Source organism: Haliaeetus leucocephalus, unplaced genomic scaffold (genome assembly GCF_000737465.1).
Source record: "Haliaeetus leucocephalus isolate CR32 unplaced genomic scaffold, Haliaeetus_leucocephalus-4.0 Scaffold0, whole genome shotgun sequence".
Lineage (NCBI taxonomy): Eukaryota > Metazoa > Chordata > Aves > Accipitriformes > Accipitridae > Haliaeetus > Haliaeetus leucocephalus.
This window is the reverse complement of record NW_010972436.1, coordinates 24,601,226-24,627,188: the sequence shown is the minus strand read 5'-3', so window position 1 is coordinate 24,627,188 and position 25,963 is coordinate 24,601,226. Positions and strand designations below refer to the sequence as shown.

General features: G+C 47.7%; 1 protein-coding gene across 1 annotated transcript; it reads right to left on the bottom strand.

Annotated features, from left to right (window-relative positions):
* Nucleotides 1-3,066: 3,066 nt before the first annotated feature.
* On the bottom strand, nucleotides 3,067-24,895 carry XIRP1 (xin actin-binding repeat containing 1). Its single transcript, XM_010561082.1, has 4 exons — nucleotides 24,740-24,895; nucleotides 14,528-14,688; nucleotides 13,165-13,218; nucleotides 3,067-11,541 (listed from the first exon to the last, which is right to left on the bottom strand). The coding sequence occupies exon 4, from the start codon at nucleotides 11,539-11,541 to the stop codon at nucleotides 3,859-3,861; it is 7,683 nt and encodes a 2,560-aa protein (XP_010559384.1). The 5' UTR covers nucleotides 13,165-13,218; nucleotides 14,528-14,688; nucleotides 24,740-24,895; the 3' UTR covers nucleotides 3,067-3,858.
* Between the last annotated feature and the right edge of the window lie 1,068 nt (nucleotides 24,896-25,963).

The following is a 25,963-nucleotide window of genomic DNA, read 5'->3' as shown; positions in this document are numbered from 1 at the left end:
TGCCGTATTAATGGGTCTCTCCAAGAGAAATTGAAGCTCTGCACCTTTGTCATGGATGTCATTTCACTGGAGGAAATGAACAGGCTATTTGGCAAAGAACAGTGAGTGGTGATGGGCAGCTGCACGAACACAGCATATCTGTGACGATGGAGCAAAGTGCCAGTCCTGGCGATAGTAAATCTCAGTCAATGGATCAACTTTGCTGTATTTGGCAGTACAGATCTCAGTTACTTCTAGATACTCTGCCAGGCATTTCCTCTGACAGTGACAAGCTCTCATACAGCACGAAGGTGTGTGTCCTGGCAGAGAAAAGAGTAACGGTTGACATGTCTCTGTTGCATAAGAAAAAAATGCTTTCCTTTATTCATACCAAGGAAGGAAGCAGAGCTGTTTAGCAAACAAACAAGATCTCTCTACTCTTAGATGGGAATGAGTGCATGTACTCCTGGAGTGTGTTTCCAAAGTGGGATAATCTTTTATAGGTCTCTTTCACCAGGGGATTTATTTTAAGTGCTCATGGTCTGATGCATGGCAAATACTCTTGCTCTTCAGAGGTATTTTTATCAGCCCCAGGAATAAGCCTTCCTAATGGTTTGGAAGATAGAGAGGTGATTAGCAGCAATTGAATGGCACTGTGGGCAAGGAAATTATCTTAAGTCTTCTGTGAAAAGCAGTTACAGAGTGTTCCTAGAAGGCTCTTCTAGCACACTGCTGATTACTGCCATGCTGAAAGTTGCCGCTGGCTTATCAGTTGTTGCCTTTTTTTCCACAGGTGAATTAAAATCTTTATAGTAGGAGGGGTCAGCCTGAACATGCCTGTGTTATTGACAGGCGGAGAAGATGGTGACCACAAACCTTTCTAACCTAAGACTGAGTATCCTCAGGGAGACCAGTGGCTGAAATGGAGCTGAGGAGGGTAGTACTTGATGTAGGCACTTCAAATGTGGCATATTTCATATCTACTGCTGCAAGAGAACCAGATCTGTAGCTGAATTTTTCCTTTGACCACTCAAGGACGTACAGTTAAGACAAGGCCATCTGTCCTCTGTCCACTGGCCCAGGTAATTCTCCCAGCCATTTTGCTCTCGAAAATATCTACCTAGCACCGTGTAAGAATGTAGCGACCCACTAGGGCAAAGAATGGTGAACAATGTCATGCCTTGTATCCAAAGATCACAGAAAAACTATGACAACTCATTTGGGATTTGAAAGTTTGTATGTGCTCTGCTGGTTTATTATTGCAAAGTCTGAGAATATGAGCTGATCCGTCAGCTTGTATTTGAGTTTCAGATCTTTGCATTTGTTTTTTTCTCCAGCTCTTTCAGTGCTTCAAGGAGCCATGTATGGTCCTGAAATAATGCAGCATCTGTCCCCTCATGATATTTCAGTTCCTGGCTGATGGAAATACCATGAAAGAAACACATCTCAAATGATCTTAGCCTCATAAATGGCTCATTGAGATATTTAGAAATCCTGTAAAACCAGAAACACAAACAATAAGATCAGTATTTTTAAGCACTGGCAGTACAGGATATTTGGGTTTATTTAAGTTCCTGTGGAATAATTTTCATTGCCCAAGCAACCTGTTTGCAATTTACTAAAACTGCTCTGCAGCTGTCCTTAAAAAGAAATGAAACAAACGTGTTATGGGCATCCTGAAACAAGTTAAGATGAGAAACAATCAAGGATAAGAAAGCAGTGTTGGAAAAATTTTGAAGACCAGCTCCGAATTACTAATTCTCCCCTGTTTCTACAATTGGTCCTACTAAAACTATTGGGAAAGTCTAAGCAGTTATTTTTTCTGATTCTGTGAAACCAGAGAACCATACACTCAGTTTATGATGATCTGTTCTTCTACCTCAACCTTCGGTATACTCTTTGGTGGAACTGATAATTATATTCTTTTGGCATACCTAACTTTCAAATTTATGGGGTCCTAGAGGCAAACCAAAGAGCTCTGGGTATGTGCCTGCTTTTCTGGGGGTTGAAACAGAACTTCTATTTGGTCTGCAAAACCTTGAACAAGGTACTGCATGATGTGAAACGTTATTTGCTATTTAAACACCTAACTATGGACTCAGGGGTGTGAAGTGGTAGACGCTGAAACAGTCCCTTCCTCCCCAGTGTCCTGCTTTTCAGTCATCAGTGTGAGCTCTTTTCCCTCAGAGGAAAAAAAGAGAAAACATTAACCACAATATCTTACTGAAACATGGTGGTTTTTTGAATAAGGTTACTGTCCCCTTCTGCAGAAAAGTAAACTGATGCACTGAGAGATGAAGTGGCTTGCTATAGACCAGCCAGAAGGTCTACAGTCAGACTCAGGGGTCAGTAGCCAGGCAGTAGGACACAGCTCCCTGAGAAACCATCCAGTCACTCTGTAGGCTCCTCACCTTCTCCCACATCTGGAGCAAACCCTGTGCTTGCTCGCCTCCTTCCCAAACTGAGGCCAACCTGTGATGTGAGGTTGAGGCACAGCACTGAGCAACGGCTGGTTCATCAACTGTCCCTCCTTGTAAGGCTTATGGAGGCACAAAACCTCTGCTGCCTTCTCAGATGGAGGAAATGGGTACAGGCAAGTGTTCAGACCTTTCTTGGCGTATACATCCTACCCCGTCTCCACACACCTGCACAGGGTCCTGGATTGGGTGGTGCATATCACCCTGGACTCAACTCACTTTTCAGACAAGAGTATGAATGCTGCTTGCTGCAGGGCCGTTAATCTGCCCACATTGTAACGAAGATGTAGACTAAATCCCTCCAGTGATTTAGAATGCTTTCAATATGTGGTTCAACTAATTCATTGAGGGATGCTTTCTAGGTACTTTGAAAGGAACCAAGCACTTAACAAAAGAAACTCAACCACACGAAAGTATTTTTAGAGGTAATGTTTACCTTTAGAACGCAGCAATAGAAGTTAAAAAAAAAAAAAGCCACAAAATATCTAAAATCTTGAGTTGAGAATGTACAAAACAAAGTCATAATAAAAAGAAAATTGCTTTACAAAGTCTCAAAATGAATTTAAACAGTAAACATGTATGAAAGCATGGAAAATCTAAAATAAGGCTTTTGTATGTATTGAATAATAAATTACAATTCGAAAAATAAAGAAAGGAAAGCAGTAACCATTCTGACTCAAGTAGAGAATCTTTCATAGCATCTTTCTTTGGGGGAATGGCACTGATGATCGCTGTAGGTCTTGGCTTGACAATTTTCAGTAGCATTGAGTACTTTCCAGGGACTGAAAAATAAACTGATAAATACCTCCCCCAACCCCAACAGTGACAGCAATTTGAGATTTTTTTTCCTTTTCTTTTGTTAATTGCTAAGAGAAAAACCTACCCAACTCACCCACCAATATGAGCATGTGTGTATACGTGTGTTTAGGTTGCCCTTCTTGGAAAGTCTATATTGAAATTAGAAAAAGAAGCTAGCATAAAGGTGTTCATCAATGACGAGATTGGTTGGTTCTTTAATTGATCCTACCTATCCTTTCTTCTGCATTAGTTCAGAGAAGCCTGATACAACCACCCCCCGCCACTTCCCCAACACTCTGGGGGGAAGAAGCTACCCTAAGTTGCCCATGGATGGATTTTTCCCTTGTGCTTCTAACAGTGTCAGGGCTCCAGGCTGTGGTGCAACACCAAGTCTGTTGGGTTGGCCAGGTGAGGGCTGTTCTCCTCCAGTGTCAAGGCAGACTGCATTTGTCCTGTCTGTACGCAAACACCAAGACGATGGCCCTGAGAAGTCCTTAGGGTGTAGATGAATCCCTGTATGTAACGTGGATAAACCAGGAGATTTTTTTTATTGTGGACTTTCTTTTTTTGTCTTATACAGTTCTCTCTTGCTCTCCAGAATCTCCTATTTCTTTGGCTTGGAGTTGCCAAAGGTGACAAAGACCACTCCTGGCTCCTGAAAACTGCCGTTGGTGTGGAAGTCTTCTCCTGGGCTCTTCAAGTACCTCCGAAACACAGGTGAGGCAGATACCTCATATTGGGGATGAGAGGCCACATTGCACGTGGAAGATGTTTGTGTCTCAGATTGCTTGGTGACTGTGGTGGACGAAGTGATGATTTTGTTTCCAAACTGGTCCATTTCCTCGTACTGCTCCATGACAGTCCGGGTGGCTCCATAGAGCTTGGACCCATCGGGACCTGTCTGCAGCTCCAAGATGCTTTTCTGCCTCCGTGGATTTTGCGGGCTGGGGACATTCAGGCAGCAGTAGTCTGAGAAGCCGCCTTTCATCCCACAGTGGCAGCTGCCTTTGGAGGTGTCCAAAGGGCACCTCTCCTCGCTGATCGGATGGTTGGCATTGCCAAGGGTGTGCTGTTTCATTGAGCTCAGCCCAACTTTTGTTTGGACGGGCTCTGGTCTCTTCTCAAAGGGGGTCATGTCATGCCCAGTAGACCCTGCTGATGGATGGTTAAAGGAGCTAAAGCTGTCCTTCGCAAAAGCATCCCTTTTTCCTGCAGCATCAGGACAGTCTGGTGAAGGGATGTCCCAGGGGGAATGTGCTGTCCTGGGTGATTCTGCTGGTTTTCTGGCAGCAGACTCGATGGAGATGTAAGAAGGTGAGGAGGGAGAGCTGACACGAGATTGAATGAGGTGAGGGACCTCTAGCTCTGCCTTCGTTACCTCGGTCTTTTCTGCCACCTTTGTACCTTCCACAGATGCTGCTTCCCCTGTCTCCAGTGTGATTCCATCCTGCTTGGCTTTGCTTGAGACAATACTGATTTTACGGATATTGCTGCTGCTCACAGAGCTTTGGGTGTTCCCCAGAGACTCCTTGAACAGGCCTGAGAGCCCATCGATGTCTGACTCAGACTTGAGACTAGAGACAGAATAAAGAGCTTTCTTGATGGCCTCCTCGATGTCCAGGAGCCGGGCAAGTGTCTGCTCCTTCAGGTGGATAATCTCAGCACTTGCTCGTTCCAGGTCCCCAAAAACCAGCTCCACTGAGGAGACACTGTCAGTGTCCTCCTTTGCCAGTGTCTCAGCCCTGTCCTGTTGCTTGGCCTGGTGGGCCTTCTGACGAACAACCCAGTCAGGGACCTTCTCAAAAAAGCTCTTCAGAGCTTTCACGTCCACTTTGCTTGTCTCCTCCTCAAACTCCCTCACTCGAGTCAAGATCTCTTGCAGCTCCTCCTGTCTCCTGAGGTTCTCAAAGATCTCCATAGCCTCCTTGACATTGCCTTTCATGATCTCCTCTTTGTGTACTGAAAGCCTCTTCCGACGCTCATCTTCTGTTTCTCTCTTGTTTTTTTCTCTCATAACAACTGCTGGCTTCTCCTGGGCAGGTGTCTCTGCCTCCCCATCAGGACATTTCAATTGCCCACTACTCCCCTGCTGTTGCTCCTCGAAGGAGTTCGTTGACTGCTGATGGAAGGACATTGAATGACACATTTGCCTCCCCTCATTCACCTGCTGCACAACTCTCTGACTGTCCCACGATCCGTAAGAATTAGACACACTTTCCCTTTCCACCTTGGATGAGGCATTTTGTGCAATGTCATCTCCTCTCTTTGGAGGACCGGTGTGGCCCACAGGGGAGGTGCTTAGCCCAGTCTGTCCTGACACATAAAGTGTCTGAGCTCTACCAGGGCAGGTTGGATGTGATACTGAAGAGCACCCATTCTCATCTTGGCACAGCTCTATATGCCTCTGAACCACCTCACCTGGGCATCGCCTTGGAGCTACTGCTTTCCCGTTCATCATTCCATGCTCGACTTCAAAACTAACCACCCCATTTTTTATTGGCTTTGAAGTCTTAGCACTCTCTGGTTCCACCTTTCCTTGTTCTAATTTGCTAGCCTTATACCGTTCCTCTGCCATTTGAAGAGGGGTTTTGGCAGTCTTTTTTGGCAGCATTCTCTCAGGGCTCATACCCTGAACTGTTACAGGCTTGTTCACAGATGTCTCCGAAGTGCAGCATTTTGCCTGAACCTCCCCATGGCCTGATTGTTCACGTACTTCCACGCAGTTTAATCCCAGCTCTGTGGGGGGAAGCTTTGGCTTGCTGATCTCCCTCAGGCCCGAAGGTTTTGGAGGGATGGGTGGAGGGATGGGTTTGGTCGATCTGCTTGTGCTGTTATTTGCAGAGGCAGAATGTGCCTCGTGTAAGAGGTGCTCAGGTTTTGGAGGGGGAACAGGTTTTTTCCGGGGTGGGGCAGTAATTTCTGGTTTTGGAGGCGTCCTGGGCTTCTCTGCAGGACTCTGATCACTGGCTTTGAAGGACAGAGAAGGGAGGGCAAGAAGAGGGGTCTGGAGTGGTGCAGAACATCCTGGGGCTTCATCTTTGCTGGTTGGTAGTGGAAGGGCACCTTCTCTTGTTGCTTTAGTTGAGGGTGGGCAATGCTCTGCTTTCATCACAGCAACTGAGGGAGGAGGAGGAAAGTCATTATCAGCCTGAGACCCTGAAGCCATTACAGCAGTCTGGTTACTAACGACTGGAGTCTCATTTTTCTTTTTACACACAGAATAGGACTGCCCTGCATTTCTGTATATCATAGCGGCTTTAAAATCCCCTCTGGAGACATTAACGTTAGACTTTTCCAGCGACTGAAGTGTGGCTTTTAAATTACCTCGGACAACATCCTCCTTTTCTACCAGGCGCTGTTCTGTGGCGGCACTTTGCAGTGCTCTGATAGCTGTCTGTACATCCCCTCTGATAATAACATCTCTTTCTTCTTGCACTGATTGCTCTTTGTAATCAGACTCAACAAAAGGGTTTATATAGGTTTTCACGGGTGTGGCAGTATAAAGGCCATCCTTAATGCTAAAATCTCTACTAGGCATGACTTGGCTTTCCTGGCTCAATAGTTGTCCTCCCTGTACTTCCTCTGAAGCACTGACCTTTTTGTGTGATGCTATGCTCTTCTGAGACACGCTTGTGTGGGTCTTGGATGCCTCCTGGACTCTAGTGGTGGTGGTCCTGATGGCAGTGCTGGTGCTCTCCTGTGTGGTGGATGCAGAGTCTTGTTGGCGTACGGTTGATTGAAGGGTCACTGTCCCCTGTGTGCTGGCTGCCTGCTGCCTGCAGGCCGTGTGGACCTCCTCCCTGTTCCTCTGTAGCTTGCTCTGGACGTGGTGTTGAATGTTTTTTGCTTCTGCTGTTGCTAGCCTCAGGCTTTGCATTGCAGCCTGAAGATCGCTCCCAAGGGCCTTTTCTTCTGGCTGCATCTGGATGGCTTCCCCAGTCACCAAACTCTGCTGTTTCCCCGCCACTTCTTCCCTCTGAGCCGTCACTTGGGTTGGAAATTTACCTTGTGTCATAGCTTTGGGTTCCTTCAAACTGGCAGTGGTGGCTTCTTTCTCTGCCTTCTTGCTGACATCTGCAACCCTTTGGATTGACTTTGTAGTCACTTTAAGCCCTCCCGACAGAATTTCTTCCTTTCCCATCACTGTGGGCAGGGCCTTCCCAAGACATTGCACAGTTGTGCCTGTCACACCTGCTGCACGCACAGCCTCTCTCTCTAATGCACCCTCTTTGCCCATGCTTTCACATGCGAATACCTTTTTTGCTCCCTCCATAGCCCCTGGCTCTGCAATTACTTTCTCTATTAGTTCTTTATTTGGTAAGATATGTATCTTAGCCCCCTGCACAATCTGTGGGGCACTCTCATCTGCTCCCTGCTCTGCTTGGGAAGAGATGAGGGATTGTATCTCCGACTCCTGCTGGAGATTCTTCAGATAGTCTAGATCTCCCTTCTCAATGCAGCTTGCAAAAAGCTGGACATTTCCCTTCTCATTGTCCTCACGCTTAATGGTTGCTGTTGCTTTCTGCTCCTGAGAAGAAGCCAACAGGCTCCCTATCGTTGACTTCACATCCCCCTTGACAACTTTCTGCTGGACAGAATGGAACAGGAGGGAGTAGAGAGTCATCTTCACTGATCCTGACTTTGTCTCTTGTAAGACCATCCCCTTTTTGATAGAAGCGTCTTGACTGAGGAGACCCTGTAAAGCCTTAGCTACATTTCCGCTGAAGTCCTCTTTGCCTTTAACAGCTTCACGCTGGTCCAGTAGCTGCAGTGGGCTTACTTTGATCTTGCCCTCTCTGTCCTCCTCCACCAGCACACTCTGTGCTTCCACATTGGTTCTGTGCAGAAGCTGCAACATGATCCTTTGCAAATGGCCTCCCACAATCTCCTCTTTCAGAATCTCTGGAGCACCTGGGCTGCTGAGCTGGTACTTCACCATCTTCACACTCTCCATATCATTGGCTTCGATGAGGATCCCATCGTGCTGAATAGCCTGGCAAGTGCAGAGCGTCTCTAAAGTCTCCTTCATGGTCCTTTCTTTCAGTTCTGTTTCTATACTACCTTCAGAAGCACTCAATTTATCCAAGGGTGTGCTCTCGAAGAGCCACGTTGTACTTTTCACATCTGCGCGAGGGATCGCTTCTTGGGCCCCAACACTGGTCATCGCCTCTGGGTCCTTAAGGGTGTCCATTGGCTGGGTTTCAAACAACCAGGTGCAGCGTTTTACATCCCCTTTCTGGCTGTCCTCTCTCTGCACTGTACTGATAGATGATCCTCTCTCGGCATCCCCATACAGGGAGTCCACAGGCTGGTTTTCAAAAAGCCAAGTGGATGTCCTCACATCACCCCGCTGAACGTCACTGACACTGACCATCCTCACGTACTTCTTCTGGCCCACTTGCTGGGACTCAAAGAGCTGCTTGTTGGACTGAACATCTCCCTTCTGCACATCATCTACTGTTCTAGGCACAGACATCTTTCCCCCTGAGAAGGAGTCAAGAGGCTCTGTCTCAAACCTCCACCGGGCAGCCTGGACATCTCCTTTCTTGATGTCCTCTTGGGTGACAGCCCTAATCACAAACACCTCTTCTTCCTTCTTGATCTGATCCAGAGGCTTTGTTTCAAACAACCACCGGGCACCTTTCACATCACCTTTCATGATTTCTTCTTTCTGCACTGAGGTGACCTCATGGTATCCCCCCTCTTTGTCCTGGATAGCATATAAGGGTTGGCTTTCGAAGAGCATTGTGCAGGACTTGACATTAGCTTTGCTCATGGTGTCCTTCTGGATCTTCTGGAGCTCTGTCTCATCCACTATGTCATGGATTTGGTCAAGGGAATAGGTCTCAAATACAAACCTTTTGCCTCCAACATCTCCCCCCTTGATATCCTTCTCTGGAGGGATTTCCTGGATGCCCTCAGAGCTATCCTTCAGGGAGTCCATGGGGTAGTTCTCAAAGAGCCAAGTGAACTTGTGCACAGATCCGGCTTCAATTGTCCCATCATCCTTCTGGGATGTTGGTTTGGTGGCTGTATCCAAGGGCTTAGCTTCAAAGAACTCCTTCACTCTGGACACTTCCCCAGACTGTATCTCCACACGACTAGAGTATCGCATGGTTTTTTTGCGGTCAGCTTCACCGACAACACTGCTACCCAAGGGTTCAGTCTCAAATAGGTGCCGGACAGTTTTGACGTCAACTCCCTGTAATTCCTCCTGACTGTATGCCTTACTGATTTGTAAATACTGCTCCTCCTGGCCTTTCAGGGAGTCCAGGGGCTGAGTCTCAAACATCCATGTGTATGATTTCACATCAGCTTGGGGCACACCGCCATCCTCCTCCTGCTTCTTTTCAGCCTTCTCGTACAGGGTGTGGATGGGCTGGGTCTCAAAAAGCCACCTGCAGGTCTTCACATCCCCCCGCTGGGAGATCTCCCGCTTCACCGAGGGATGCTCCTCACCTTGCATGGCTCGGAGATGAATGACATCCATGGGCTGAGTTTCAAAGAGCCACTTGGCTGTTCTGACATCACCGGCCACCACCTCTTGTTTTGTGATCCCCCGTATTATATCCACTTTCTTGGTGCTTTCATCAAACTGGTCCAGGGGCCTGGTTTCAAACATCCATTTGTAGTTCTTGACATCACCACTGATGATTTGCTCTCTGCTTACAGAGGTGACTTCATGGAAATTGCCAAAGCTATCCTTGATGGCATACAGAGGTGTTGTCTCAAACAGGATTTGGTTGGCTTTGACGTTGCCAGCTGGAATCTTCTCCTCTTCTTTGGTGATGGGCTCAGAATCAGCCTGCTTAATGCTGTCTAAGGGGAGAGTCTCAAACAGGGTCTTGAAAGACTTCACATCCCCTTTCACTACCTCTTCCACGTTGGTGGCTGGAATTTCTTCCTCAAATGCCTTGGAGATGCTGCCAAGGGGACAGGTCTCAAAGACGTGTTTTCTTTGCTTCACATCGCCCTTCTCCTCTGCTGAAAGCTCTACTTTCTTTAAACGACCCACCTCAAAATTGTCTTTAAGGGTTTCCATTGGCTGGGTTTCGAATAGCCAGAGCGTAGATTTCACATCACCTCCGATGACTTGTTCTTTGGCTACAACACTTTCTGATGCTTCTCCTTTCAGAGAGTCAAGAGTCTGGGTCTCAAAGAGCATTCGCTGCTTAGTGACATCTGCCCCTGTGACAAAATCCGTTGAAGCCTTGAAATCCTGTTCTTCAACTGTGATTTCTCTGATGGCATCCAGAGGCTGAGTTTCAAATATCCACCTTGCTCCACTGACATCTGGCCTTCCAATTTCTTCCAGCGAAATCCCACGGATTATTTGCACTTTGGAAGTGTCCTTGTTGATGGTATCCAGGGGCTGAGTCTCAAACAGCCAGCGAGCCGTTCTGACTGCATTGCTCTGAATTTCTTCTCGGCAGACAGACTTGATTTCATGGATGTTCCCAGTTTTGTCTCTGATGGCACAGAGGGGCTCTGTTTGGAAGAGCCTGACAGTCTTTTTAACATCGCCTTTTAGCTCCTGGATTTCTGACTTGAGTTGTAGGATGCTTTTCTCCTCCACTGAACAGCAGCGTCCTATAGCATCCAGGGACTGCGCTTCAAAGAGCTGTCTGGCACCTTTCACATCACCTCCCTGGACAGGCTCCTTGAGAACCGCCTCCTGCACTTCAGTTTCATCCGAATACAGTTTGTTTAATGAGTCTAGTGGCTGCGTTTCGAACAGCCATCGGGCAGTATGCACATCCCCTCTGGCAAGGTCCGTTTCTGATACCTTGGCTGATGTTGACAGATTGTCCCCGTTGATTGACTGGCTTTCAAACTTCAGGGAAGTACTTTTCACATCACCACCGGGAATGATCTCTTCTTCTGCCAGCTTCTTTGTGGCTTGATGGTCCCCAATGGAGTCAAGTGCCCAGTTCTCAAAAATCCAGCGCATGGACTGAACCTCCCCTGGAAGAACTTTGTCCAGGTTCACAGATGCCTGTGCATTGGGATCTTCAGTATTAAGCATTTCTGCCAGGTCCTCCGTCACAGCTTCTTCCAAGTTCTTCCTGAGCTCAGGATGCATGTGTCTGTAGAGCCTCTTTAGCTCGTTCACTTGACGCTGCTGGTAGAACTTGGAGAAGGCTTGCTTTGGAGGAGGCACAGGGAGTGGGTTGAGATCCTGGCTCCCTGGAGCAATGACCTGGACTGAGCCAAGGGCGGGAGGGGGAGGTAAGTCGTCTTCCATTTTCTTGATGGCAACTTTAGATGATTGCTGAGCTTCTGACATCTTTAGGGAAACAGTTTTAAACGTCAGCGTCATCTCTTACCCTCCAACCCCATGGCCGTTAATAATGAGAATGGCAAAGGAAAAAGCCAGCCAACAAGGGAAATCCATGCACCTGCTAAGCTCCATACCTTTGGTTCAGTAGCACACAGCACTCCAAAGCATCACACCACTGCACACGCTCCAGGCTCGGTGTTAGCTCCGGTGCCACAGCAACGCACTCTAAAGCAAGGTCTCTAATCCAGGCACGTGCGGTGGTTAGTCTACAGTCTCCAGGATTAAGTTCAGCTACAGCTCAACAGAGATAACCTGATTTGGGCTGTCAGCAAGAGAGAGTGGTCACGAGAATAAGATGAAGGCTGTCTTAGAGTAGCGAGCTAAAAGTTAACTTCCCTCCCTGCTCCCAAGTGTCCAGGGCAGTGTGAGGACCTGCAGGGAGTCTGGGAACACAGGCTATGGGTGCAGGAGAAAGCCAAAGAGCTATTGGTGAAGAGGTCCCAAGAACAAAATGGGGAGAGGGAACCAAAGTATCTAACTGAGCTGATGAGGACAACCTGTTTTTGGGTAGTGAGCTAGCACGATGGGCTTTTGGTAGCACCATGGGCTGCCCACTGCACAGGAGGGAGGGCTTGGGGAAGGGCTTTTGTCTGATTAATGATTTCTTCTGTTGGACTCAGGAGAGTACCCCACGTCACCATTTGCATAAGAATAGATGCACAGTTACACAATTAGAGACTTAAATAAAGCTCTTTTGACTTGCAGACTTGTCCAGGCATGAGACTAACTAAGTTTTACAAACTGCCAGAATCAGCAGGCCAAATTCTGTGCTCTGTTAGGAGGAAAAAGCAAGGCTGAGGGACCAGAGGTTGGGGTAATGCCCATAGCTGGGGGCCAGCAAAAGTTAGACCTGTTTAGACTCAGTCAGCCTGAGCTCAACTCAAAATTGGCAGCAGCGTTGGTACAGAAGCAGAGGGTACGGTCGTGACGGGGTGGACTGTGGTTGTTTTACCTTTGAGCATCACTTTCTGCATTTTTTTTCCTTAGCTTGGGAAGCCTGGGTGCCGAATGCTGAACTGAATACCTGCAACCTGCACTAGATTGGTGTTTATCCAAAGGGAAGGTAGCTGAGGCCTGTAATCATTATCTAAAAGAGACTGTAATCCTGGTGGCTTTCCTTTCAGTAAACAGATCTGCTGACCCTTGGCATGCCTGTGGAATTACGTCTGTAGAGTTATGCCTGGAATATTATTAGTTGTTGCTCAAAGCAATGGCGCGCGGTGTTATTTCACTCTGTTACACACAGATTGTTCTGGCTAAAAATAAGTATTGAACATTAGTAAAAAAAAACCCCAACAACACAAGAATACCCAAATCAGCATATTTTACAGCAAGTGTAAAATGCAAATCTTTCACATGAGCCAATGTACTTTGAATGCACTTTTTAAAATAAGGTTTTTTTTGGATCTGTGAAGAACTTCTGAACATGGGGAAGGGCAACCAAGCAGCTGATAGCTATATTCAGTATGAAAGTGCTCCTTGCTGCCTTGTGTGGGTATTTAAATCACACTCCACCACAGTCCACAAATATTTGGTTAGATAATGGTGCTTATCTTTAACATTTCTTACCTTGTTTTTTTTCTGTCTGTGGGGAAAGTGAGTGGAGTTGTCCTTCACAGTACTCTGGAAAAGACACGAGAAGAAATGACATCAAACTGCATAGGAAGACACATTATCTGTGTGTGTGTGTGTGTGTGTGTGTATATATATATATCTCTCTATATATCCACTACAGAGACCTGAAAACAATTGCAGGTGAGGGTTTTTTCTGGTTCACTGGCAGTTCTGTACAGCTGGGAAAAGCAATCTTATTCCAGGTTGACCAAAAATATTTGTTTCTAAAAGTCTCAGTCAACAAACAAAACCCTAAACACATTTGTTTATAGTTGGGGGGAAAACCAAAATGAGCACTGATTTCTCCAAAGTTTGATTTAGACTATATTTTTGTTTATACTTCAATATTTTAAAAATAAAACTGATCTACGTTTGTCATTGAATTACAGATTGTGTAATGCATTGTTCTGAAATGGCTTTTTTTTTTTTTCCCTTAGACTTCTAACCAGTTGTAATTTTCCAGTTACAGTCTCCACTCATTTATTTTCAACTGGGACTGCTTTAGTTTGGACTCCGCCAGTACAGATCCCTGACACACGCTTGAGAGACTGCATCTCTGGACAGGGACCCTGCAAAAGACTGAGGGTGGGAGCGAGCATGAACATGCCTGCAGGAAAGGTCCAGATGTGAAATCACATCCCGTGTTACTCCTGGATCACCAGTGGAGCTGGGGAAATGGGAAAAATGTAGCTCAGTGCTTCATAAACCTTATAACCTGAATTATCCTATGACCCGATGGTCAGCCTGGAGTGGGTGATTAAATCCCTGGATCCCAGACCAAGGGCTATAAACATAGGAAGAGAGGGAGGCTGCGCTGTAAAGTTATGCCTGTGTGTGATATATATGGACATATATATATGTGTGCGTGTGTTGGAATGGGTATAGCATGGAGATGTATGTGTTGCTGTGTGCTGAGTATTTCTTCCATGGATGTGAGTGTGTAAATATGTATGTGCAAATAAGGTGGAAATCTTACGTATGAATAAAAATTTCTATGGGCTAGTGGATGTAGATGTGTGTGTGTGTTTGGTATGTGTGTGCATGTGTGAATATAATCTGTATATATGTGTGTGTGTGTACGTATATGCAGCTTATACATCATATACATACATATCAGCACCTCTGATAACATTTATTTAATATTTGCAAATGACAAGGGGAAGCTGGTCATTTTTAGAGAACCAAGTGCTGTCTTTCTCCCGATTTATGAAACCAGACATGTTCCTCTCTCACCCTCTTATAGCCACTTGCTGGGACAGGACATTGTTTGGATGCCGCCGGTGATTTGCGAGGGGGAGGACGGCGGCGCGATGCTTACCGGCTGTGCGGGGCTGCCGGCGTGAGCAGCAGCAGCAGCTGTCTGGGAGAGATAGAGAGCCGACAGCTCCTTCACGGAGGGCGCAGAGGACCTCCCTCGTCCTTGGCGAGGTATGTGGCTAGCGTCGTCCGATATGTCTAAAAATGACCGCGTCCTCTCATCTGAAACAGGGACAGACGTGTGCGGTGAGCTATGCGCCAAAGATGCGAGGGCACGGCCAGCCTGGAGCGTGAGCATCGCTCCGCCATCCCCACACCGATTCCCCTGGCAGCCCCCGCCCCGGTCCCCCAAAACTTAACATCATGCCCTTTTGGTTCAGGGAGAAAAACATGGACATTTCCACCTCTTTCATGGCTGAAACGGACTTTGAGCCTGGATGAGAGTAACGCGTCGGGCAGTGACCTGATGCCGCCATCCTGCCGGTGGGGCACAGAGCATGGACCTCTTCCTGCATCCTTGGGCAAGGCCATCGCCAAACACGAGCGAGTCGGAGGACGTGAAGGAGCTACGCATGTTCAGCTTGAACCAATTCCCACTTTTTTTGCTCCGTGGCTGCACCGCTCTCCTATCGCTGTGCCTCACTAACAGTTACATCTATTTGTCTTTACCTCTGGCCTGGGAGCCTGTTTCAGGGAACGGAGAGATGAAGAGGCTACGAGACTTCCCCAAGGATGTAGCAGGGAGTTTTTGGCAGAACCAGAGGACCAAACCCTGCTCTTAGTTTAGAGATCTGATATTTTGAGCTGCACCAGCTCCCACGGGGCCCCCACAGGGACCCATCATGGCATTGCTGAGATATTCAAGATTCTCAGCGTTCCTCCTACCTTTGTTCAGCTGCCTCCCATGGAGATGATTACAGCTGAGGATGTCCCTATCTGGCTCATGGAGAAATGGCTACTCTGGGAGGAGGGGATCTATTAGCCAGACCTCCTGAGGTGTGCACAGAGGGGCTGGATGGTTGGAGCGGTCGTGTACTTTTGGATGATGCTCGGGCCATGCTCCCTCATTCCCATCTATTGTACTCCCTCCCCATTGGTCCTCATCCCCCTAAACAGCGGGGGCTTCCCCTCCCTCTGAGGATGAGAGCTGTGTCCATCCCCCGAGAGAGGGTCGTGTCAAAATTAATGGCTCTAATGCAGATGGGTTCAGTTTTCAAAGAAAGAGGCAACTCCAAATTCTAGCTAAGAAATTTCTTTTTTTGCATTATTCTGCTAGGTGTGAGCAGGATGACCATCTCCACCTCCCAACAGAGACCTATATAGAGCTTTACACCTATATGGTGCATCTTAGTCCTCCAGGTTAGTCAGAGCTGTAATTTCTGTTACCGCTGTAAAAACACGAGAAGGTTCTCCTTTTATCTGCAGACTTGCACTGCTGCATTCGGATTTAGTGCGGTATTTGCAATGCTTTCTGTTTGAACAATGGGCTCTCTCTCCACAAATCCAGCTATTGCACAGCCAGGAAAGGGCTGATGTACTTTTTAATATGTGCACATTAGAAGCACTGCAGCAATTCTAGCATTTTTGTCCTCAAATCTCAGCCCCTAAATCATGAGATTTTGTAAATAACAAACCTAACAACTCTTTTTCTTTGTTTTCTGCATTTTGAGTTCAGATTTTCAAGTTTTTCCCTGAAATACCGAAGGACATTTGCTCTGCTTTTATTTTAAATTGACAACAGCTAATGTTATATACTAACAGGATTCCGGGAGCTGGTGCTTCAAATGAAATACTAGTTCCTACAGGGACAAGCAGGCACCAAAAAGCCACGAAGATAAGAGCAGAGGGACCCCAGTGAGCTTGTCAGATACTGGCCAGTGTGCTGCTGGAAGGTGCCAAACCCCAAGCTTTCTTTTGTCCTTGGTTCCAGCTGCTCCTGCAGATGTACAGGCATTTTTATGCAGATCTGAGGCTGGATACATGAGGAAGCAGTGGGATGCAATAAAGATTTAGCTGCCCAGTTCTGCCAGAGGTCACTAGGACACCAGGGGAGGAAACAGAAGATATTTCCTTAATGCTCCTTTTGCTAAGTCACCGTGTAAATATGGGAACTCTCTCCTTGATTTCTGCTGTCCACAGCTTAAACACTGAGTCAAAAGGAATTATCCATCTACAGCCAGTGGAGACAGTGGCACTGCTGGGGAAGATTTGCTGCATCTTAAGATAGGCTGCGAGGTTGCAACCATGTTCTGATTACATCAGTTTTTTCCCCACTCTGCTCAAGAGATCCCAAAGTTTGACTAGGTCCCTGGCTTTTTGAGATGAACAGCACCCTGGAAATGGGGAGGAGAGGGTCAAGGCGTGGCTGAAACACTGTTTTTATAGGAGCTGGTGCCAATATCTGCTAACACAAACCCCTCTATCTGCTGCAGTGGGCTTCTCCCTTCATTTGGAGGCTCGAGGCACACATTTGAAGGGGCCTACTCTGTAAAAATGGAAAGTGAAGTAATTGCCAGCAAAGGTGCCTCAGATCTCATGGTCTTTCCGTATTATGGCTGTACCCTTGCAGCATGTGCTGAATTATCTGCAGAAAGCTTTGAAGAAGGCTTTGAAAAATCTCGTCTGGGAATCTCTTTCTTTTCTCCTACATTGCTGAATTACCTACTGGAAAGGCAAAAGGGGTACAATCAGTCTGGAAAACAGAAGCTTTCTTCCTTGCAAGGTGATGAGGTTTGTCTAAGCCTCCCAGTAAGAGCAATGGGGAGATCTTGGGAGAGTCAGCCTTGCTAGTTCTAAAGCAGAAAGAAAACCAAACACAGATTTGCAGGCTTTCTGGTTGGGTGAATGAACACAAGCCCTTGGCAAGGGCATGGCCACGCTGAAAAAACTCCCTTAAAAACTACCTCTAGGAGATGGGAGCACTTCACAGCAAGGCAGGGACCCTGCCTAGGGCTGACACAAGCACTGCTGTGCTTAACCGTTTCGGTGCTAACTGTTTAGCAAAAGCATCCCCATGTCCTAGAGCTGGGCTGGTAACGTTTAATGGTCTCCTCCCACCTCAGGCTGTGGGTATTACCACTGAGCTGGTATAATTTGCATTGGCCCATGGGCCCATGGGTTGAGATGCTGCACAAAGAAGTGCAATGTGCCCCTCCAGCCAAGAGCGAATAATGCAGCTGAAGGAAGATTTCCAGTCCATGCAGTGGAAAATAGCACAGCCTTAGTGCTGCCTAGTCCTTCATCTGTTAGATTGGACGGATGAAAGGCCACAGGGCTTCTGTTTTAATGATGGATATAATTAGATGTAAGGTTTTTGTTAAAACCTTCCCCTTATTGCTGCCTTTGTTTTAATATTTTTTTTCTTCCCCTTTTTGACATTTTTGCCGTGCACAGGCTATGCACAGCCCTCTGTTTGCTTATCACTTCTCACAAAACTGCCTGCCTTAGATGGGGGCTGCTCAAACCCTCCGGGCAGGCGGCTGGCTCTGCGCTTGCCGAAAGTCTGGTCTCACCACGCAGCTCTGCCTGACGAAACAGGCTGCTGCCACCCTCTAAATTGCTAATTATAGATAAGAGCAAAAGAACAACAGTTCATTCCACTAACGAGAAAGCCGAGCTGTCACATGTGTGCTGCTAACGGCATCCAAGCGGCACTTAGGACATCTGAAGAGTTGTGAGCACGGTGCTGCTGCGCAGCATCCCTTGGGAGGGAGGGGGAAACTTCCCAGCTGGGGATGCTAAAGCAAAGCCAAAGGATGTTATGCAGACTGGACTTAGGGTGTTATTTGTTGTGCATGAGATGGAGGGCATGGAAGTCCAGTTCGAGAGCTGTGCTGGGCTCCACGTTTCTGCCTTGCTGAGCAAAAGGGCTCTGCTGGTACGTTCGGCATCCGTTCCAGCGCTGAATGATGCATCCCGCGTGGCGCTGATTGACTAGCACTGACTGCGGCCCCAGGGATTTTAAACCTGATACTTCAAGCATTAAAGCATCCCCTGTGAGCTAAAATAGAAGGAAAGATCTCCTGAGGACCCCCTCCTCTCGTCCCACCCAGCGGCTGGCACCGCGGCCGACAGCGCTGCTGTCTAAGTGAAGGATACGGGGAATGTTCCTCCCCGCTGGGATTTGTCGGCAAAATGTCCTTCGTGCCAGCGTCTGGCGCCGGATGAATCTGCACATTTCATGTGAGGGGCTGCAATGTTAGGACTGTCCATAGGGAGCAGCTGTCAGGGTTTCTTTAGCTCTTCCCTTGCTCCACATATACGCAGCTCGGGCTCAGTTTACAGCCTCTCTGCCCCATAAGCTGCACCCCAGGTGGGCAGGGAGGGCTGTGGGACCTGGAAACTTGCAATGGGGGAAAAATCATTCCTCATATTCATTTGTACTCACTGATCTTTCTAGACACAAGGGGAAAAGGCAAGGGAACAGGGGGAAAAAGGCTCTTAAATATTCATGTAAAAATTCACTCACTTCCTATTCAGTTATAGCCCATAAATCACTCAACTGCTCTGTCTCCTGCTGAAGACAATATTACAGGTCTCTTGAACTGTAATCATGTTACATCTGACAGCCAGCTCCCAACAAGTGGAAAACAAATCACTAACAAAACCCCTTCCCCCTTCTTCTCCTGAGAAAACCCCATCTCACCAGTAACACGGCAGCTCCGGCTTGCTCAGCTTTCTATTTAAACCACTTTATCCTATAAAGAAACAACACTACCCACCTGTTGGTGTCCACCACCTCTGCCGCTGGCACTCCTTCGCAGCCTGGCTCCCACCACCAACCCCAGTGAGCTACCGACCGCCTGAGTCACCTATTAAAAAAGGAAGCTGCAAGCTCAGCACCAGTCTCCCGGGTCGCCCGGCCAACCACATGTCATCGGCTTTGCTCCCAAAATCAGCCGCCCTGAGCAAACACAGCTGCTAAGCAAAGCCCTTTGTGTCGCCGTGGGTGCCCCACGGCAGTCCGTGAACCGGGGGTTGTGTAACGGGGCCTGAGATCAGCCGGGGGCTTGCACAGGGCTTGCACGAGCCGGAGGGAAAGGGATAGCCCAGTGGTGCAAATTGTGCTAAGGTCCTGTCCCTCTCCATCGCTTGCCAAAGGGAGCGGTGCTCCAGAGAGCATCCCATCCCAGGCAGCCGAATTCGGCATCCTCCATCAGCTGCTCAGTGGCTGCCTGACCTTGCTCCTTTGCAGACCAGCTTTGGGTTTGTCACGACAGCCGCTGGACCTGGCACGTCCTATGCCATGGGCCACAAATGTGTCTCACCCCTTGGCTGTGCCACGGCTTGGGTGCTGCAAGATGTTCGGAGCATCCCACGGTGTGGGACCCAAATCCCGATACTCAAAGGCTAGTGGGAGCAAAGGGACCCGTGTCCTGGAGCTTCTTAGCACCGGGGGAATCAGGGCAGGAAAAGAGCAATTCTTCACATTGTGAAAGGGACTCTGTTCTCCAAGGGGATGGAGGTGAACCGACATGGAAATGCTCCTGGGTTTGTGCTGCTCTGGCTGGCTGTTTCCTGGGGGTTTGGGGCTATTTCTGCTATTCCTCCCTGCTTGGGAAGGTCGTGGGTTACTCCCAATCAGACGGTCACTACCAGTTCAGTCCCTTGAGTCAGTCTGTGTGGCTGGATGTGTGTCCCCATTCCCACCTGCTTGTCCCTAGCCTGCGTGTCGGCGACAACTCAGCAACTCACCGTCCCCCTCACGAAGCTGGAAACCTGTCCCTGCGGATGGGGACCTCATTTCTGTCCTGGATGTAGGAGCTGCATGGGCTGAATCACACCTACCCCATCCTCCTCCCAGCTTTACACCCTGGAGAATCAGTCCCCTGACAAAAGGGGCTCCTAAATACCGGCACTGCTCCATGGCTGGGCTGGGGGAATTTGCGCGGATGGGTAAGCACCCATAAAAGCTGGCTGGGAAACCAGTGCTGCTGCTTAATCCGGGAGCCTGGCAGCCCATTGGGGGTGCTCGGTCAGTGGGGAAAGGTTTAAATCTCTGCCCCCAGCCCCTGCACTGGAGGTTCTGGTCCACGGGGAAGCTCTGCCAGAGGAGATGCACGCCGAAGGTGGTGTGGGAAGCGGGGCAGGCTCCTCGCTGCCCCAGTTTGAAGGCTGCCGAAAGGGTGAGTGGTCCCGGGATGCTGCAGCGAAGGGTGTGCGGGGAAGGGTAGTCCTGAGAGGGTGAGGGTTTGGGGAGGGGACAGCATCTCTAGCTATTTCTCGTTGGCCTCTTTGACCCACTCTTGAGGCTTTTAGAGCATTTTAAAATGTCATGTGTTATTTTTTCCAAAGGAAGGGGAAAAAAGGTCAGAGAAGGCTACAGCAGGGAGCATCAACAGGATTTTAGGCAGCGTCTAGTAAAAAGTGAAGACCAGTGATGCTCTAAAACATCCTGTTTATCCTTACGGGTACTCCCTCCTGACTCCCGGATCACACTTTGCTCTGTTTGCAAACTGCAGTGTTTTCTCTCATTTTCAGTTCTACAAAGGACAGTGAGGATTTGAAATTCAAGCTTTTTCTTTTTGCCACTGATTGGCCAATTATTTGAGAGAGTGGCCATTGTAAACATGTTTTTTTTTTAAAAGAAGTCATCTGGTTTTTGACTGTTTTGGTCCAAGTTACCTTTTTTTGTAAGTACATAGGCTAGGAATCAATCTTTTAAAGTGGAAACTGAGATTTTCACAGGCTTGCCTAACCAACTCAGATGTAAGCACACCACTGATTACAGTTAGATAACTAACAAAAATCATACAAATAAACAACACTTTTTTTCTGCTTCCAAACTTTCATGAATAAAACTTGTCCTTTCAAGTAAGTTTGTACAGCATCATGTACAATGGATCCCTGATTTGGAGGTGGGGGGCATCTCTGATATAGATCATAGATGTAATGACTAATGCATATCAAAAAATATAAATCATTCTCTTTTGAAAAGCTTTAAGAAAGATTTTGCGCTGTCTGCAAGCCATATGTTGCAATCACTTGAGCAGCTCTGGTGCATAGAGCTAATATATGAATTCTGGCGTGGGAAATAGGCTGAAAAGAAAAGCGCCAGAACCAGAGGAAGGTGCTAAACAAATAAGTAAAATAAAATAATGTAATTAAAAAGCAGCTGTGTTGAAGAGGAAATAAGATTTAAAATATCATTTCATGCTTTAGGAATTGTCTGCTAAATTATAGTCAATTAATGTTTTGCATGTGTATAAAGTTGCATTTGCAGATCTGAGGGAGTGGGAGGGGATGAAGGAAAAAACAGCTACTGAAGAGTGTCTCGTATCCTGCACTTGAGTTTCAAAATCACATCTCTACAATTTGCAGCACCTCTAAACTGAAGGTCCATGATCTTTAGTCACTTCTGCAAATGTTTTTGGCTCCTCAGTGTCAGCTGGACTTTCCTTTGCCGGAGCAATACCACAACGCCCAGGTAATTTAAACAGCTCCAGAGAAGAGTCGGGAGAATTTAGCCTCAGGCGAAGCTGAGTATCTGCCCCAAGGCAGCTCGGGGCTATTTCTGGGCTTTGCAAAAATCCAGGAATGTGGAGGACTCTATTCCTGGTACCAAAAAATGCCAAGAAGTTCTGCTGAGAGACAGCTGCGAGTGGCATTGCTGGTTGGGGACGTGTCCTTCCCGAGTGGGCCAACTGCTGTGGGGTTGTCTTTCCTTAGAGAGGGACTTCAACATCACCCGAGTCGGCCCCCCTGCTTTTGGGATACAAAAGCATGCTCCTCTGTTATTTGCAAAGGGTTAATAAAGGGTGAGCAGATGTTTAATAAATTGCTCCCCCAGGCTGTGTATCGCTGGGATCTCGGTATCCAGCACTCCCCTCAGACATGCTGGGGATGGTGTATCATGCTCTGCTCACGCCGGCACCGTTCTCATACCCTCCAGTAACTATTTATCTGTTATTTATACAGGGGTTTTTTTCACTGAAATAGTGATAAACTCCCCTGCTTGACATCCAACGAGAGCTGTTTTTATTTCCCTGTTTCTCTATTTCACCTGTCCCTGAATGCTGGCCGGCAGCAGGACTATTTTTGTCCCTAACCCCTCTGCCAGGCTCCATGTCCTCTGTGTGCTCTACCTTCTCCCGTAGAGCAGTATCTCAGCGCTTGCAGGCTTCAATGCAGGATGACCATTCATGAGAGCACCTTCCCTCCCTCTAAAATCCCCTTTCCCAGGGAAAGCAACACCAAGTTACCCACTGGAATAACCTCTGCCTGGGGAGAGGGCTTCTCCGCATGCCGTGAATACCAGACCTTTTAAGGGAAGCCACCGTGAAGAGATACCTTGGGAATGTCTGCGCAGGCATGAGCCCTGAGAGCATCACCGGCTCCACATCCCGCCTGGGATGCAGAGCACAGCCAGGCTCAGGGCTGTGGCATGCGTTTTTAAGCGTTTGTTTTTTTTTTTTTGCCATGCCATGGTGTTTACGCACGGGCATTGCATGGATACCACGCGGCTCTGAGGAGCTGTTGAGACCCTGCCTTTGCTTTCTATTCTTATCATGGTGTTTCCATGCTGCTGTCAGCTCTTTATCACTGACAACCAAGAAAACTTAATACTGTTTTGGAAGAAACAGCCACAGCCAAAAAAAATTTAGCAGTATGCTTTAAAGAGAAAAACCCAACCCACTTGTAGCTATTAAGTTTCCCCGGCATTTCCATTTGTTTCTGAATGAGGCAAATTGCCAGTAAAAATATGGGGGAGGAGAGAAATGGTTGGCTTTAAAAGAGTAAAATACCAGACTGTACAGTACTTAATGCAGAGATTCCTGCTACCGTGTTCAGACCCAGACCTGGAGTTTTTGCCAGTGCTGAAGAAGGATTTTCATCCCCTAGCAATAAGGTTAGGGCATCCTTGCCTGGTTTCTCCCCAAAAGGAAGCTTTTGTATCCTGCAAAATACTGCATCTATCCAAGAACTGAAAATGGCCTTTGTAGGATGTTCCTATGAATTTCCACCTATGCTGGATCCCTTAATTGCCACTAGTGGATTATCTACCACTTTGCCTGGACAAGAACATGGGTTTTCATATTTTGCCTCTTCTCATCAAGTGTTATCTGTACCTGATGCATCAGCTCCATGTCTCTTTCCCCAAATCCCTGTTTTCTGATAAAAACCTGAAGCTACTTCAGATATTTTCCAGCAAAGATTTGGGTGAAAACTGGAGACCTGGAGGGAATTGGGGAAAGTGAAAGAATTTCTGTCATTCTCGCAGCAATCAGAAGGACGTGTATCTCAGAAGGAAACGTTAACCACCGCCAAATGCATGAGCAGGAAAATATTGCTTTCAGCTCAGGCTGTTGGGGTCAGGCCATCACACAGTGACTGACGGGCAGCACCGAGACCTGGACCTGGAGTCCCGGCTCTCTTCTACTGGCCACGACACAGACCTTAGAGCTAAAAGGCTTCAGCAAATGGATAATCAGGTATGAGACGCACACACAGGAGGAGATTTCTGCTCCATCTTACAGTCGTGCTGTTTTTTTGGAGTTACTTTCCATACGTGAGCACAAATAGGGAATGGTATCGCCATATTAATGCTGCTGACCTAACAGGCTCCTGAAGCCCTTTATTTGGCTCAGGATCACAAACACATTGCTCAGCCCTCCTTGGAGACCAGGAGAGAAGAGAGAGGGAAAGAAATTCCCTCCTTAACCAATCCTACTCTGCCTCCTCTTCCCTAGGTATGTAAGATGAAGCAAAGCTCATTTCCCTCCGAACAGTCCACGTTTTGCTGCCTACTGCCTACCAGTCCTGAACACGGTTTAGATCTGGAAGATGTCCCCTCTACCCCCAGCATCCATCTGGCTCAACCGAATCCCGTACAGATTCTTTCCCCTGTTGCTGGTCACAGTGACCAGAGTCATGGTAAATAACAGTATTTTGGGGGGAGAGAGTAGACACAGATCTGGCCCCGTGACTTTAAGCCTCAAAGCTAGGAACTTCAGTATTTCAGGACAAGGGAAAAGCATACACGTACAATGCTCTGTTTCTGCCTTAAACATGCCCAAGCGCCCTAGAAGATGGTGCTGAATCAGACCAAAGCCACCATCCATGGAACACAGAGACAGCACCTTCTGCAGCAGAGGGTGGGATTTACCAAACTCTGGGCCAACAAAATAAAATCCATGGCTTTCCATGAGCTGCAACACCGTTTTCATAGCATGAAGCGTTAAGCATCCTCATTTGCCCTGCATTCGAGCATCACTCTGAAGTTCATATTCATGCAACACTTCACCCCTCTCTAATCTACCCCCAAATTACTTACAGGGAGGTCTCGGTAGTCCCAACAGCTGTGTCACGCCGTAGACAGCCCCAGTGGAAAATCTACGTGAAACTCACAGCTAGGCAGCCCTTAGTGTATCCTACGAGGAGCCCTGCTCCACTCCCCACACCCGCGGTCCTGTTCACTGCCTCCCAGTGGTCTCTGGCAGCTGGTTTTATCACCGAGCACTGGGCTATGTTGAGAGGATGAACCACTTGGTCTATTTTTAGGGAAGAGTGATATTGGTCTTCCACCAGGCTGAGTCAATCATGAGTTTTAGCAATCCCACGGAGCCTGAGAAAGTCTGGGGGTCTGACTTATTTTCAGAACTTATTCATTCAAAATACCCCTGGTGTAACCCAGTACGGGATGGGGGATGCTTCCAGGCTGTGGTGCAATGGGGAACTGGCATTCAGATGTGCACATCAGATGCACAGATGTGAGCTGTGCTGGACCAGATGGTCCTGGGGCAAAAATCCTGTCTATGTTATCTGCCAGCACAGAAGCTGTCTTAGCCGTCCTGTTCCCCAATGCACCATCAGAAATACAGGGTAGGGGTACTTCCCCAAGGTCTTTTAGCCCCTCTGCAATGTGTTTGTACAGTGTGTAGCACAGGCACATCTCCATTTCAGCCGGGCTCACCGCTCACATAAAGATCTCAGCAACATTGTGCTGAGTAGGTGAAGCATGACTCCGGTCCCCAAAGGGGCTCCATCCCCTTTGCTCCAAAGGGCCAAACAACTCACTGCTGCTGATTTTCCGGTTTGAGATGCTAAGTTTTTTGGTTTCCTCCTCCTGAACACCTTTGCTGGAGTTTCACAGGGGTGTTTGGAGGGGCTGCTGCCCCTCTCTTTTTCCTGTGGGTCTGCAGGTATCAGTCCCTGGAGAAGATGCTACACATTAACCAAGTTGCAGTTCAGCATGTGACGAGGTTTCCTCGCCAACATCGCATCGCATCGCATCGCATCGCATCGCATCACATCACATCACATCATATCACATCACGTTCAGCTCCAAATGACCATCTGCTTTTGCCAAGGCTCCTGGAAGGGCCTGGCTCCTTCCTACCATAGCCCAGTTTCTTTAAACATCCTGCAAGGCTACAAAGTGTTAAACCTGATGCCTAGGAAGATCATCACCCCTCCTTTGGAAGTGGTCTCCGTGTTCTTTTTTGCTTCCTTCAATAAATGAGGATCAGAGAAAAGAGCTAAACTAGAATGGGCTGAA